Raw genomic sequence first — 16,023 nt, 5'->3', positions numbered from 1 at the left:
GCCCATCCACCAAAACTTCGTCAGTCACCGGATCCGCAGCCACAACGAGCACAAAAAACTCACGATGAGATGGATTGGCAACGACACAATTATGAGTAATGGAAATCTAAAAATAGATTTTGTGTATATTCTGTACAGCAGAATATCATAGTAGATCTCGGCACAGTAGCGTTTAAGTAACGCAGAGTGCCTAACAAATAAAGAAAACGAATAAAATTCTCCTGGGCTTTGCGGACGATATCGATATTATCGGGATTAATCGCCATGCCGTGGAATTGGCTTTTGTGCCTTTTGAGAGGGAGACAGCTAGGTTTTGACTCATGATCAATTCCAGCAGAACGAAGTACATAATTGCAATCAACGTGGGTTCATTAGTGGTGGTGGTAAATGGATGGTGGAAAACTTGAAGTGGTAGAAAAATTTGTTTATCTTGGGACGTAAAAAATTGTTCATAAGAACAAGAATAATCCTTAGATTTGAATATCTGCGTAAAAAAGTGTCACAGTGTGTCCAGTGCAGGGGGTTAGACACTTGAATCTTTTGATTAATTTTTTTTTCTCATTTTTGTATTTTTTTGTAAATTTTTCTGAATCTTTTTGAATCATTTCAAATCTCGCCTGTTCAATCCCGCTCTAATTTGTTTCAGTGTACTCGTGCATCATCTGTCAAAAAGAAATCAGACTCTGCCACCGAAACGGTGAAATTCCTCAGCTCCCAACGGAAAGGACATCGACGATCGACCAGCAGTGGAGTCCGATCGGTTGGTTAAGTTTGTTTCAGATAAAACGTTTAGGAAACGGAAACGTTTAGGCAATCAGACGTCGTCAACACCGGAACTCATCCGCTAAAAAATCAGCAATCCGTACCTGTTAATTACGCATAATTCGCTGCAGGTGTTTGCCAAAACGTCAAGAACCTGGACGAAAGCAGCAACAGCACCATTATGCTGGAATTCAGTGGATTTTTCCACCAGGCGGTAATGGAATGCGTTCGTAAGTCACCATGGCCGACAACTACCGAAAGGATGCCGCGTTCGGGTCGATAGATTCCAGCAAGGTGCACTTGCGCTATGCCCAGGTAGTGGTGATCAACATCGAGAAACAGAGCGAGACATCGCGGAGTGTGATCCATCGTCTAAAAGTTCTGCTGGACAAAAGTCGAGAGTTGAATTCGGCTGGTCTGCACGATAGTCTGATTTGTTTGCAAAACTTCCTTGATTTCTACATCCACAAGAAGGACGAACTTATGGCCGCCAACAGCCAGGTTATTATTTATACTTCTATAATATTTTTATATTTTTCTTCTATATATATTTATACTTCTTATTCATTTTATAATGCTTTACGATCCCTACAGCGGGCACACCCGATCCAGACAGGAATCGTCTCCCGTTTCTCGAAACAGAAGCATGTTGCAGTCGGCCGTGGCGTGAAGATCCGCTGGTGCACTGTTGCAACTACCGGTTCAACGGGGTTCACGCCAAGTGCTCAACCAAACGGCGCGAGCAACGGAAGTTGGCGGTACAGCATCGAGCGGTATCAGTAACAGCAGCAGTTCAGCTACGGCTCTGAGTAAACGGTTTCCAGTCTGGGTCGAACTGCTATAGGGACGCAGTTGGGGAATTTCGATATGTATCGGAATCCAACCGTCACGGCGTTCGGGGAGCAGTCCGGCGAGGAAGAAGACGTGTATTTTAGTTGCAGTGATTCCGAACTAGAGAGCGATTCCAATTTGGATGACCCAAACGTGACTTATTAGACACCTCCATCGAGTCCTTTGTTTTTCTCGAACAAATCAAACGAATTCGATTTAACCACTTTGTTACGTTCAGGTGAGGACAAAGCGATGCTGAGTGCGGACGAAGACCAGTTCCTTGATGTGGAATAACGTGGGGATGATTTTAGAAGCAGTGGTAGTGGGAGCGGTAGCAGTGATGGCACAAAGAAACGTTACAAATTATTTATTGAGGGGCAGGAACCAAGCAAGCAGGACGTGGATGTGTTGAATGTGCTCGAAGAGTGTTCGATAGACAGAGGCAAGTTTCCTCATGTGCACGAATGGCGCAAGGCAATGCCTGAGTTGTCCGTGGGGAGGAGAGACACAGATTATCCTCAAACACGCAGGAGTGTCGAAGGCGAGCAACCTTCAACTGTGGCATATCGCTAGGAAATATCAACAACAGCAATGGTAACGTAACCAATACCTCCTTCGAAGGACGACTAAGCCTGATGAATGTTGCCGGTGGTATGCTCAATCAACGAGTGGATCCTGCACCGTCTTCGTTGTTACAGCTTTACGTTCGTATTGAGCATTCGTTCTCGCTTTAATTGATTCAATTCAGAGAAAAAGATTTTTGTTTTCTTACTCCGGCAGGATCGTGAAGGTGCTATGTCTGTATTAATTCGTTGTTTTATTCTGTTTAATTGAGTTACAAACACTTCAATCCACAAGTTATTGTTTGTCTTGCATTGCCCACCCGAAAACTTACAGTGGTGAAAAAAAAATAAAATTAGCATGTAGAAAGAACCAGGAAAGAATTAACCTGCCAAAAAACAAACGACGAAACGCTACGTTACGTATACTGAAAAGTCACAAAGAAACTGTAAATTCCTCAGTATCGCCGCTCGACATAAAACCAGCTAGTTTGAAGAAACAGTGTCTATTAAGAAACGTGATGAGTCTTATGTACCCTTTTTTACAGTTAACATAATTATTTAGAACTTTGTAAGCGATATAAACGATTACCTATTGAATACATCATATGGTGGGGGTTCTGCCAATCCGCACCAAGTGGCTTTTTAACTGACTTGTGATATTTTGTCCGTAAAAAGAAAAAAAGATCATTTCATATCAATTCGTAAGTACATTTGTTGTAGGATATCCGCAGTTATGGGATTGAAGGATATGCGATTGGCTAACTTTTTGAATGCGCGACATTCTGCTTCTTCTTTTTCTTGCAACGCCAAATCGCCAATACAATTTATGATCAATTAAATCTGCCAAACGAAAACTTAAGCAGAAAAATGGGTTATTTTTTGTAGAACCCGATTTGGTAGATTAGAACCGATTTGGTAGAACCCATGCCATATAACGAAATTCAAACATTAGCCAATCAGTTTAATCGGTATATCTAACGTTCAGAACGATATTCCCACCGGTTTTCGACGACAGTTTTTGGCAGGAGCCGCTGTTTAGTGTGACTGAATTTCAAGTAGCTTCGGGAATCCCAGAAAATTTCCGGTAATTGATTTGTGATTCTTAAATCACCAAGTCACCTACGTGCACCACCAAACATGTGTACTTCTTTCCAGTCGAGCAACGATCTACAGGAGTGCTCAAACTCCATCAGGGTGTCTACTCATCTGTAAAAACAAAATTCCCTGATTGTTCCAGGTACTTTTCATAAATTTCCAGGTAAAAATAAACGTGTCACATATAGATTTTTGCAGATTCATAATCAATTCATACAAATAAATATTGCGAAAAACGCTTTTTAAAAGAAAAGGCCACCGCCTAACTGGATTTCAAACGAGTTCCATCGTCGTTTTTACCAGAGTCCTGAAATGGTGAGACACCGGCAATTTTGGCGTAATCGATTATAATTTGGCGACAGCAATAAGAACTATAATATAATGGAGGGGTCAACAAGTTGAGCGATTAATTAGTTAAAACGATTTCAGGCAGATTCAAATACCTACCTATAACGAAATATTAATTGAATTTTTAATTTTTTTTATTACTGTATGACTTTTATATATAAGATTAAGGTCAACACTTATTTTAATTGTATTTAATCGTCTTGAAATTGTTTAGTTTAATAGGAAAAGCCTCTACGAATTATTCTAAATGTTTTTATTTCTAATTTCGGGAATTCTATGGGAATTTCCTTCCATATATTCTTTAATAAATACCTCCAGGAATTCCATCGCAAGTTCATCCAGAAGTTGCAGTAGCCTGTCATCAAAAATTTCTTTAGAAATACCATCGCAAATTCTTCCAGGTATTCCTTCGAAAACTCATCTGGAATTCCTTTGGAAAATCCTCCGAAAATGAATTCAAAAATTCCCTCAAAAAGGATTTTAAGAATTGCTTCGGAATTTACCTCAGGAATTACTTCGGAACTTCCTCCAGGATTTCATTCGAAAATTCCTTTACAAAAACTTTAGAAAACTTCAAGGAATAGTTCCGAAAATTCCTTGAAAAATTTCTTCAGAGATTCCTATGTTATTTTTTTGGAAATTCCTTCTTTGAAAACTTCTTGCGAACATCTCTCGGAAATACCTTCGTAAAATAGTTTGGAGATTTCTTCAGAAGGTTTTTAAAAATTCTTGAAGAATTTCTATAGAAATTTCTTTGGAAATTTCTTCGAGAATTCTTTCGAAAATTTTCTAAGGAATTCCACTGGAATTTAGAAAACTTCTGAATTTCTTCGGGAATTCCTTCAGAACTCTTAAGGAAATTTCTTTAGAAAATCATTTGGGGATTCCTTTGTAAATTTCCATACAAGTCTTAACAGAAATTGCTTTAGCAATTTTTTCGGAAGTGTTGATAGAAATTCCTTTGAAAACTCCTGCCAGTTCCCTTAAAAATGTCAAAAGTATAAGATTGTTAATTTCGCTCCTGTTCTCGTAACCAACATCTAGTTTGCTTGGATCCTAGCAGTCAAGTCAACGTACCGGTACTATTAGTGTCTAACCGATATTGGTGATGAAACCAAAGATGCACTACAAGATGATTTACAACAAACAGCTTATTGAAGTTCCGGATATTCCTACGAAAAATCCTTTAAAGATTACTTCGGGAATTTCTTTACGAATTCCTTTGGAAATTTCAATAAATTCTTTCAGGAATTTCTTCGAAAACTATTTCTGGAATCCCTAAAGTAAATTGTTCCAGGTATTTCTTTGGAAATTCCTCCGTTAACTTCTTCGGACATTCCTAAAGAACTTCGTTTAGCATCTCTTCCAGAAATTTCTTTGAACCGCTTTGAACCTTCGGAAATCCTTTAAGGAATTCCTTCAGAAATTTCTTCAGAATTTCCATAGAAATTCGTTTCAAAATTTCTTCGAGAATCTATTCAGAAATATATTATGAAAATTATTTTGGAATCCTTTTGAGGAATTCTTCGAAAATTCTTCAGGAATTCGTTCGAGAATACCTTTAGAAATTCCTTTGGGAAATCCATTAGGAATTCCTTCAAAAATTCTTTCAAAAGTTCCTTTAGCAAAATTCCTTCACAAATTCCTCTAGATTTTTTTTTAATCCTTCTAGGTTCTCCTTCAAAAATTCCCTGAAGAATCCATTTGGGAATTCTTCCAAGAACTCTTTCGTGGGCTCAAATAGAATTCCTGGAAATTCCTCCAGGAATGATTTAGAAAATTACGCTTATAACTCCTATGGTCACGGAAGAGAATTTACGAAGCAATCCCCAATTAATTTCCCGAATAAATCCGAGATTTCTCCAGAAATTGCTTAGGTAATTTTTCCAGGATTTTTTTTGAAAGTGGTAAAACGTTTTGTTAGATAGGCACAACGGTTCATAGATGTTCAATCATGAGTTTCACTCATGTTGTGTTGATCACCGGGCTATCTGTGGAGAAAAGTGTATGGATTAGTGGTAAACATATGGGATGCCTTCGTAAATTCCTCCAGGAATTCTTTCGGCATACTCTTCAGTGATTTTAAAATTCTATATTGAAATTGTCTATATTTCTGAAATTCTATATTAAAAACGACCATAGCAGAATTGGAAATATGAGTTGGCTGATCGCCGGAGTAGACAGCTCGGTTTCATATATTTCCCTGCATCACTAATTCGTGATTTTTTTACTAGGACGGGAATCAAACCCACACTTTACAATACTTGCGCTTAGACGACTGATATCGCTAACCGCATCATATCGCCACGTAGCTCACGAGTACAAATAATGTAAATAATGAATTAGTTAGAATGAAAAATATCGTTTGTAGGTTAGAATGAAACAACTTTATTTCATCTAGTTCTATTAAAAAAAAGTTAAAATAAAGTATAGTTTATTGATGAATACATATCGACTTTGAAAATTGTTGTTCCTTGGGTTTTTATTGTTAAATTGTCTTTAGATCCCGTCTACAGAATGGATTATCGTGATGATCTCCAATAGGTGGCGAGCCAATCTAGATCCTTTTGCTACTCTTGGAATTTGAGTAGATTCGCCAGTCTTCAAGGATTGCGACCATCGACAACTCATTGAGAAAGAAGTGGGCAGCGCTGCTGCTGCGGCTGGAGATTCGATAATCCTGCAATCTGACCGTGACTAGTGCTGTGCTTTGCATTGGAGGACACGTTCTCGTAGGAGTAGGCCGGAACGTTAAAATCGGTTCCGGTTTTTGCGGATTAATGTTGCTGAAAACGAAAAAAAAAGAAATAATGCTGATGAGGATCAATGATATGTATTTAAGATGATTCATTGAAGATAATTTGTAGTTATTTTGCTATTATCAACGTAGTCCCGGGCCTGGGCCTAGGTGCGATGTCTTAACAGATGTACATTACGTAATGACGGAAAAAAGAAGATGAAACATTCAGACAAGGCCCGTTTATATGTAAAGGTTGAACGACCTCGTTAGTAGATGGGAATAACCAGCGAGGGGAGGGGGAAAGCATATTTTCAGTGCAAAAAGTAAACAAACCAGCATAAATTCCATACAAAAATCCAAGATGGCTGTCTTGGGGATATTGGCAAGTCAGATCATCCCCCCCCCCATTATACGCACCCTGCATTCAAAAGCAAACATATACGAACTATGTGTTTCAAATAAGCGTTGTAAAATGTCATTAACATTAATTTGTTTATGCACAACATGTGAAAGATTTAGTTTGAAAAATGCATTGGAGGGTAACCACTTCCTTCGGTGGAGTTTGATCCCACGACCCTCCCTCGTCCTGCGTAGCTTAGCGGGTACTTTATTATTATTTATTCAGACTAAGGCCGAAGTGGCCTGTGCGGTATATAAGAGTCTCCTCCATTCGGCTCGGTCCATGGCTACACGTCGCCAACCACGCAGTCTACGGAGGGTCCGCAAGTCATCTTCCACCTGATCGATCCACTTTGCCCGCTGCGCACCTCGCCTTCTTGTGCCCGTCGGATCGTTGTCGAGAACCATTTTCACCGGGTAACTGTCCGACATTCTGGCTACGTGCCCGGCCCATCGCAGTCGTCCGATTTTCGCGGTGTGAACGATGGATGGTTCTCCCAACAGCTGATGCAATTCGTGGTTCATTCGCCTCCTCCACGTACCGTCCGCCATCTGCACCCCACCATAGATGGTACGCAGCACTTTCCTTTCGAAAACTCCAAGTGCGCGTTGGTCCTCCACGAGCATCGTCCAGGTCTCGTGTCCGTAGAGGACTACCGGTCTAATGAGCGTTTTGTAGATTGTCAGTTTGGTACGGCGGCGAACTCTATTCGATCGGAGCGTCTTGCGGAGTCCAAAGTACGTACGATTTCCAGCCACTATGCGTCTCCGAATTTCTCTGCTGGTGTCATTTTCGGCAGTCACCAGTGAGCCCAAGTACACAAATTCTTCTACCACTTCGATTTCGTCACCACCGATGCAAACTCGCGGTGGGTGGCTCACATTGTCTTCTCTTGAACCTCTTCCTATCATGTACTTCTTTTTCGACGTGTTGATGACTAGTCCGATCCGCTTAGCTTCCCTCTTCAGTCTGATGTAGGCTTCCTTCATCTTCTCAAAGTTACGTGCCCTAATATCTATGTCGTCGGCGAAACCAAATAGCTGGACGGACTTATTGAAAATTGTACCACTTGTGTTAATCCCTGCTCTTCGTATTACCCCTTCCAAAGCGATGTTGAATAGCAAACACGAAAGACCATCACCTTGCCGTAACCCTCTGCGGGTTTCGAAGGGACTCGAGAATGCCCCTGAAACTCGAACTACGCACATCACCCGATCCATCGTCGCCTTGATCAACCGTATCAGTTTATCCGGAAAACCGTGTTCGTGCATTAGCTGCCATAGCTGGTCCCGATCGATTGTATCATATGCGGCTTTGAAGTCGATGAATAGATGATGTGTGGGCACGTTGTATTCGCGGCATTTCTGCAGTACTTGGCGAATGGCGAACACCTGGTCCGTGGTGGAGCGTTCACCCATAAAACCCGCCTGGTACTGCCCCACGAACTCCCTTGCAGTTGGTGCTAGTCGACGGCATAAAATTTGGGAGAGTACCTTGTAGGTGGCGTTCAGCAATGTGATTGCGCGGTAGTTGCTACAATCCAGCTTATCGCCCTTTTGTAGATGGGACACACGACACCTTCCATCCACTCCTGCGGCAAAACTTCCTCCTCCCAAATCTTGGTAATGACCCAGTGCAGCGCTCTAGCCAGTGCCTCACCACCGTGTTTAAATAGCTCTCCTGGTAGTTGGTCAACCCCAGGGGCTTTGTTGTTCTTCAACCGGCCAATCTCCTCCTGAATTTCCTGGAGATCCGGAGCCGGGAAGATTATGTCCTGCGCGCGTTCTCCCAGGTCCATCACCATACCGCCATCTTCGTCTGCCACATCGCCATTCAGGTGTTCTTCGTAGTGCTGCCGCCACCTTTGGAACACCTCACGCTCGTTCGTAAGAAGGTTCCCGTTTATGTCCTTACACATATCAGGCTGTGGCACGTGGCCCTTACGTGAACGGTTTAACTTCTCATAGAACTTTCGTGTGTTATTAGCGCGGTACAGTTGCTCCGTTTCTTCATGGTCTCGATCTTCCTGCTGGCGCTTTTTCCTCCGGAAAATCGAGTTTTGTCTGTTCCGCGCCTGTTTATATCGTGCCTCGTTCGCCCTCGTGCGGTGTTGCAGCAATCTCGCCCATGCTGCATTCTTCTCTTCCACTAACTGCTCACATTCGCCGTCATACCAGTCGTTTCTCTGATCCGGGGCACCGTGCCAAGTGCAGCGGTTGCGGTGCTACCAATGGCGGATCGAATATCTCTCCAGCCATCTTCAAGAGACGCTGCGCCTAGCTGCTCTTCCGTTGGGAGTGCCACTTCCAGCTGCTGCGCGTATTCTTGGGCTGGTCTACCGTCTCGTAGCCGCCCGATATTAAGCCGCGGCGTCCGACTTCGACGCGTGTTGTACACCGTCGAGAGTTTTGAGCGCAGGCATACTGCAACGAGGTAGTGGTCGGATTCAATATTCGCACTGCGGTAAGTGCGGACGTTCGTGATGTCGGAGAAGAATTTACCGTCGATTAGAACGTGGTCGATTTGATTTTCCGTTTCTTGGTTAGGTGATTTCCATGTGGCCTTGTGGATATTTTTGCGGGGAAAGAAGGTGCTTCGGACTACCATTCCGCGGGAGGCTGCGAAGTTTATGCATCGTTGGCCGTTGTCATTCGATACGGTGTGCAGACTATCCGGTCCGATGACCGGTCTATACATTTCCTCCCTTCCTACCTGTACGTTCATGTCACCGATGACGATTTTAACGTCCCGCAGTGGGCATCCATCGTATGTCTGCTCCAGCTGTGCGTAGAACGCTTCTTTCTCGTCGTCGGGTCTCCCTTCGTGTGGGCAGTGCACGTTGATGATGCTATAGTTGAAGAAACGGCCTTTAATCATCAGCTTGCACATCCTTGCGTTGATTGGCTGCCACCCAATCACGCGTTGGCGCATCTTACCCAGCACTATGAAGCCGGTTCCCAGCTCGTTGGTGGTGCCACACCTTTGGTAGAAGGTAGCCGCTCGATGCCCGCTTTTCCACACTTTCTGTCCTGTCCAGCAAATCTCCTGCAGCGCCACGACGTCGAAGTTGCGGGGATGTAATTCATCGTAGATCATCCTGTCGCAACCTGCGAAACCTAGCGACTTGCAATTCCATGTTCCAAGCTTCCAATCGTGATCCTGTATTCGTCGCCTAGGTCTTTGCCGATTATATCGAGTCGCATTATCTCTTATATTGTTCGTAATGATTGGTTTTCTAGGCGGCTTATTGGGCCTGCGCAAACCTCCTGTCTCGTCGGGGGGCCGTCGTGTCAGGGCTGTTTAGCTAGCGTCCCACCTAACACCAGGACTTGGGCTTGTGCGCTTTGAGCGGCACACGGTCGCTTTGGTGGGGCCTACTTGCGGATACATGCAGCTTTTTATAGAGGTTTAACAGGGCCCACTGTCAAACCCCACCACATCCTAGGCAAGCCCCACAACTCGCAGATAGCCTGGGGAGGGATCGTCAAGCCCTTGGACATAGTCCCTGCTGCCCGAGAGCGGGTACTTATGAAACCAAATTCCAAACATCAGGCACAAAGCCGAGCTCTGAAAATCTATATTTAGAAACCAACTCTCTCATATGTATTGTTTCTACAAATGTCAACCGAGCGCAATTGCTGATGAAGTATGCGTGTAGCGGCCATACAATACAAAATACTCATCCTACTCGGTGAGAGCTTTTATATTTGGATTTAATGTTGAATGGTTAATTTCTTCGCCTATTGTTAAACGCACGTGCATTTCTTATGGAAGTTTAACAATAGTTGACAAAATTAGCCGTTCAACATTTGGCGGTTTCACCTAACTATCATTTTTTTTTGTTCGGGATGAACCGCTGCGTCCACTACATTAAACTTTTGTTCCATTGCGAATCGCTAGAGGATTCCATTGGGAATCCCTGGAGGATGCCATTAGGAATCTCTGAAGGATTTTATAGGGGATCATTGGAAAAATCCATTTTGGCTTCCTAGAGGATCATATGGGGTTTTATGGTAATTTCATTGCGAATCCCTGAAGCATTTCGTTGGGAATTTCTGAAGGATTTAATTGAGGATTTCTGAAGGATTCAATTGAGTTTCATGGGGAATTTCATTGGGGTTCATGGGAAATTTAATTGAGATTCCCAGGTGGATTCCATCGGCAATCCCTGCAGGATGCCACTGGAAATCCTTGGAGGACTCCATTGAGAATCCCTGGAGGATTGAATTGGAAATCACTGGAAGATTTCATTGAAGATCACTAGAGGATTCCATCGGAAATCCCTGGAGGATTTCATTGTGAATGCCTGAGGATTCTATCGCGAATCCCTAGAGGATTCCATTAGAAATCCCTGGAGAATTACATTGGTAATCCCTTAAGGATTCCATTGGGAATTCCTGGAGGATTCCATTGGGAATCCCTGATGGATTTCATTGAGGTTCCCTGGAGATTTCCATTGAGGTTCATGGAAGAATTATATTGGTAATCCCTTGAGGATTTTATTGGGAATCCCTGGAGGATTCCATTGGGAATCGCTGGACGATTCTATTGGGGTCCCTGGAGGATAAGATTGGGAACCCCTGGAGCATGCCACTGGAAATCACTGGTGGATTCCATTGGGAATCTTTGGAAGATTTCATTGAGGATCCCTGGAGGATTCTATTGGGGTTGATGAGGGATTTTATTGGGAATCACAGAAGGATTCCATCGGGAGTCCCTGCAGGATGCCATGTGGAATCTGAAGGATTCCATTAAGAAAATCTGTAGGATTCCATTGAGAACCACTGGAAGATTCCATTGGGGATCCCGTTGGGAATCCCTGAAGGATTCCACTGGGAATCCCTGAAGGATTCCACTGGGAATCTCTGAAGGATTCTACTGGGAATCCCTGAAGGATTCCACTGGGAATCCCTGAAGGATTCCACTGGGAATCCCTGAAGGATTCCACTGGGAATCCCTGAAGGATTCCACTGGGAATCCCTGAAGGATTCCACTGGGAATCCCTGAAGGATTCCACTGGGAATCCCTGAAGGATTCCACTGGGAATCCCTGAAGGATTCCACTGGGAATCCCTGAAGGATTCCAGAGGAAATTCCTGCAGGATTCCACTGGAAATCCCTGAAGGATTCCACTGGGAATCCCTGAAGGATTCCACACGGAATTCCTGAAGGATTTTACAGGGAATCCCTGAAGGATTCCATTTAGAATCCCTTGAGGATTCCATTGAGAATTCCTGAAGAATTCCATTGAATCCATTGAATTCCATTGGGAATCCCTGGAGGATTCCATTGGGAATCCCTGTAGGATTCCATTGGAAATCTCTGTAGGATTTCATTGGGAATCCCTGTAGAATTCCATTGGGAATCCCTGTAGGATTCCATTGGGAATCCCTGAAGGATTCCATTGGGAATCCCTGAAGGATTCCATTGGGAATCCCTGGAGGATTCCATTGGGAATCCCTGAAGGATTCCATTGGGAATCCCTGGAGGATTCCATTGGGAATCCCTGGAGGATTCCATTGGGAATGCCCGGAGGATTCCATTGGGAATCCCTGAAGGATTCCACTGGGAATCCCTGATGGATTCCACACGGAATTCCTGAAGGATTTTACAGGGAATCCCTGAAGGATTCCACTGGGAATCCCTGAAGGATTCCATTTAGTATCCCTTGAGGATTCCATTGGGAATTCCTGAAGAATTCCATTGAATCCATTGAATTCCATTGGGAATCCCTGGAGGATTCCATTGGGAATCCCTGGAGGTTTCCATTGGGAATCCCTGTAGGATTCCATTGGGAATCCCTGTAGGATTCCATTGGGAATCCCTGTAGGATTCCATTGGGAATCCCTGTAGGATTCCATTGGGAATCCCTGTAGAATTCCATTGGGAATCCCTGTAGAATTCCATTGGGAATCCCTGTAGAATTCCATTGGGAATCCCTGGAGGATTCCATTGGGAATCCCTGGAGGATTCCATTGGGAATCCTTGGAGGATTCCATTGGGAATCCTTGGAGGATTCCATTGGGAATCCCTGGAGGATTCCATTGGGAATCCCTTTAGGAATTCATTAGGAATTCTCGCTTAACTTTTCAAAAGGACCTGAGTAACATTTTTTTCATGATTTAATTTGAGTATTGCAATCAAAAGCTTTCATGCTGTTCTGTTGATTGCGCTATTCAAATTAATTCATGAAAAAAATGTTACTTAGGTCCTTTTGAAAAGTTAAGCGAGAATTCCTGGAGGATTCCATTGGGAATGACGGAGGATTCCATTGGGAATGACGGAGGATTCCATTGGGAATCCCTGGAGGAATTCATTGGGTATTCCTAGAGGATTCCATTGGGAATGCCTGGAGGATTCCATTGGGAATGCCTGGAGGATTCCATTGGGAATGCCTGGAGGATTCCATTGGGAATGCCTGGAGGATTCCATTGGGAATCCCTGGAGGATTCTTTGTGGATGTTTTGGATGTTGCTGGGGGATTTTATTGGGAAATCTGGAGGACTCCATTGAGGGTTTCTGGTTCTCTGCCAGGGAGATTTCCTGGGGGATTCATTGTGGATCCCTGAAGGATTCCATCGGAGGTTCCATTCTGGAGAATTTCATTGGGTGTCTTTAATAATTTTTGATTATCCCATAACGTTTGTGTGGCCCTTTAAATTTGTCCAAAAGTACATTGCTTAAAAATATAGAATCTATTGTTAAAGAATTAAATCTCTCCACAATGTTACCTGTCATTTGAATGACATTTTGCCCCGATTTCCTTTAGGAATCCCTGAAGGATTTTATTGAGTTTTCTCACAGCACTGTATTTGGAATCAATTTAGTTTGACATTTGGAATACCTGGAGGATTATGTTTGGATTCCGTGAAGGGTTATATTCGAAATCCTTGAAGAATCTTTCGATATCCCTAGCGAGTTGCTACTAGAATCCAGTCGGAATCGCTAAACGGAATCCCTTAAGAATTTAATTCGGAAACCTCGTAAACTCTATTCGGAATCTCTGAAGGATTTCATTGGAATCCACAAAGAATTCTATTGAAAACCCTAAAGAATGTTATAAAGAATTTCAGAACGATATTTATTTGGGAATCTATTAGGGATTCTATTCTATAAAAATCCGTAAAAGATGGCCTTAGGTACCTATTCCTAAAAGATTATATTCGAACCCACTGAGTGATGCAGTTCGAAACTCTGGAGGGTCTCCTATCACTCCTAGCGAAGTCAATGTAAGACATTCAAATGGAAGCGTCTTATAAGACTATACACGTTGCTCCTTGTTATACTCAGCGCATCCCAGGGCAGTGGCCAATCTGATAGCCCGACGTTGTGTCTATTCGGTCACCAAGCTACTCCTTCCTTCGGCTTTAACGGGAAATCTATTTTGGGTTCTATCTTCATTTTAACGCGGTTCCTCGTTTCGTGGTTGTCCGCCTCTAACTTGTTGTTCAAGGCACATTTCCAGGTTACGTTCGATCATGCTTCAAAACTAAGTCGCGAGTAATATTACGAGTGCTGATCACTTTTCGTGATACATGTAAAGATCATGAATAAAATGGAATAATGCATTATTTATTTATATAATTTTAACACCACCAGGGAAAACTTGGCCAAGTACCCATTGCACATTTCTTTCTCATTCGACAACCACCATAATTTGTGATATCATTCAATGGAATCTTACCGGGAATTATGAGAAGAATATGCATCACAATCATGAATAAAAAGATATTCTAGTTACAGGAGGATATGCACTACATGATGTAATTTAATTAGATAAGCTTTTCCCCCACGAAGCGTCTTGTGGACGTGGTGTATAGAAAAGGAATCGATAACTTATATGAACAATGTAATATGTGCCACCCGGAAAACGGGCAGCATGTCCTGATGGGACGCAAGACAAGAGCAGAGCCAAAGCGTTACAAACCTTGTTCAACCGGTGACATCTGAGACGAGACCTGCAAAGAGGAAAAAATGTAACTTCAGCTGCTGCCAGTCAACTGCTGTCACGAACTGTCAGGTGCAACCAGCAGCTTTTTGAGTGAAAGTATTGGTATCCCAAATAAAATATTCCACATCATTTTTGTTTTACCAAGACTTTTTTACTTTAACGAGTATTCCAAACCTTCCGTTTAGCTTGTTAATAATCAGTAATAAACCTGTGTTTTGTTCCCGGTATAAAAATCCTTATGAAAATGAATTAACTATTTCGTTAATTGGATACACTTTTATTGTGCTCAGAAGGGTCCACCTGGGGCTTAGGTGAAACAGTCGAGTAAACAGTTGAAACTCGATGGTCAACTGTGATGAAAAGAAGAACAAGTGTCAAAACAAGAGAAAAGAAGCAGCGTCTTTGCAGGTCTCGTCTCAGGGTGACATCAGGGAAACCGGATTGATCGACGAATAGATGTTGCCATTGGATCAATCTGCCGACGAGCAGGCTCTGCAGGAAAAATTTATAATCCACGAACAAATCATTCGAAGTACGTGGGGTGCATTTCTTGCGACGGCATCCACCTGAAGCTCACATAAATATATAATAAATACCTTGTGGAAGATCATTCAAACCGAACCTGAAAGAAAAAAAAATGATCGAAATTAGGTGAAAACTGTTATAAAATTTTCTAGGTTATCTTACCTTATCACCCACGAAGGGACATTCCTGATTCTTGAGAACACCGGATCTGTGGGAACACCTCCAGAAGAATCGAGAATGCCCTTGGCATCCTACGGGATCCTCGGGGCTGCAGCACGACCGCACGACTCGACAGCATCACCGAAAACAACAACTATCAGAGTTGTTTGTTTTGTTTCTTCCATTTGTCTCGCCCGAGATCTCGCCACACTGAAAAAACACATCATCACGGCGAGAAATATTGAAAAAAAAGATTCATCCCGCCGAATCTTTTTAAATCTTTTGATTTTTTTTAAATCTTCTGAATGATTTAGAAAATGATTCGAGTGTCTTCCCCCCTGGTCCAGTGTTACAATAAGTGAAGAAATGTGAAGTATCATGAAAAATCAAAACCATTTGATTTTGGCAACATTCGATTTTGGCAACATAAAAATACCAAACGTGTTGCCAAAATCGAATGGGGTGTACCTATTTGATTAGTAAAGTAGCAATAGAATGGAATGGAATCAAAAGCCTGCACGATGGAGTATAGAACAAATGGCTGGTGAAAGCATGATTTTTATTTCTTTTTGCATTTTTTACATTAATGTTCGTGAACATTCTTTATTATATTCTGTGTATGTACCATTGAAGTTTTCACTTGTGCGGCT

At 42.6% G+C, this 16,023-nt stretch overlaps 1 protein-coding gene and 1 long non-coding RNA gene across 2 annotated transcripts; one reads left to right on the top strand and one right to left on the bottom strand.

Annotated features, from left to right (window-relative positions):
• Positions 1–670: 670 nt before the first annotated feature.
• On the top strand, positions 671–2,779 carry LOC134203218 (uncharacterized). Its single transcript, XM_062678100.1, has 2 exons — positions 671–1,263; positions 1,357–2,779. Exons 1-2 carry the CDS (start codon positions 1,003–1,005, stop codon positions 1,543–1,545), a joined length of 450 nt encoding a protein of 149 aa, XP_062534084.1. The 5' UTR covers positions 671–1,002; the 3' UTR covers positions 1,546–2,779.
• Positions 2,780–5,963: 3,184 nt separating this feature from the next.
• On the bottom strand, positions 5,964–15,558 carry LOC134203219 (uncharacterized). The gene is made up of 3 exons (XR_009977535.1): positions 15,377–15,558; positions 14,666–15,311; positions 5,964–6,385 (listed from the first exon to the last, which is right to left on the bottom strand). It is a non-coding gene; the product is annotated as an uncharacterized LOC134203219 (long non-coding RNA).
• Between the last annotated feature and the right edge of the window lie 465 nt (positions 15,559–16,023).

Source organism: Armigeres subalbatus, unplaced genomic scaffold, assembly GCF_024139115.2.
Source record: "Armigeres subalbatus isolate Guangzhou_Male unplaced genomic scaffold, GZ_Asu_2 Contig1699, whole genome shotgun sequence".
NCBI classification, from domain to species: Eukaryota; Metazoa; Arthropoda; class Insecta; order Diptera; family Culicidae; genus Armigeres; species Armigeres subalbatus.
Note: the sequence above shows the minus strand (reverse complement) of the source record. Positions and strands in the feature narration are given on the sequence as shown.

Coding starts and splice junctions, on each gene's coding strand:
- LOC134203218 (XM_062678100.1), top strand. CDS start 1,003: ATGGCCGACAACTACCGAAAGGATGCCGCGTTCGGGTCGATAGATTCC. Junction 1,264..1,356: donor TTATGGCCGCCAACAGCCAG/GTTATTATTTAT, acceptor CGATCCCTACAG/CGGGCACACCCGATCCAGAC.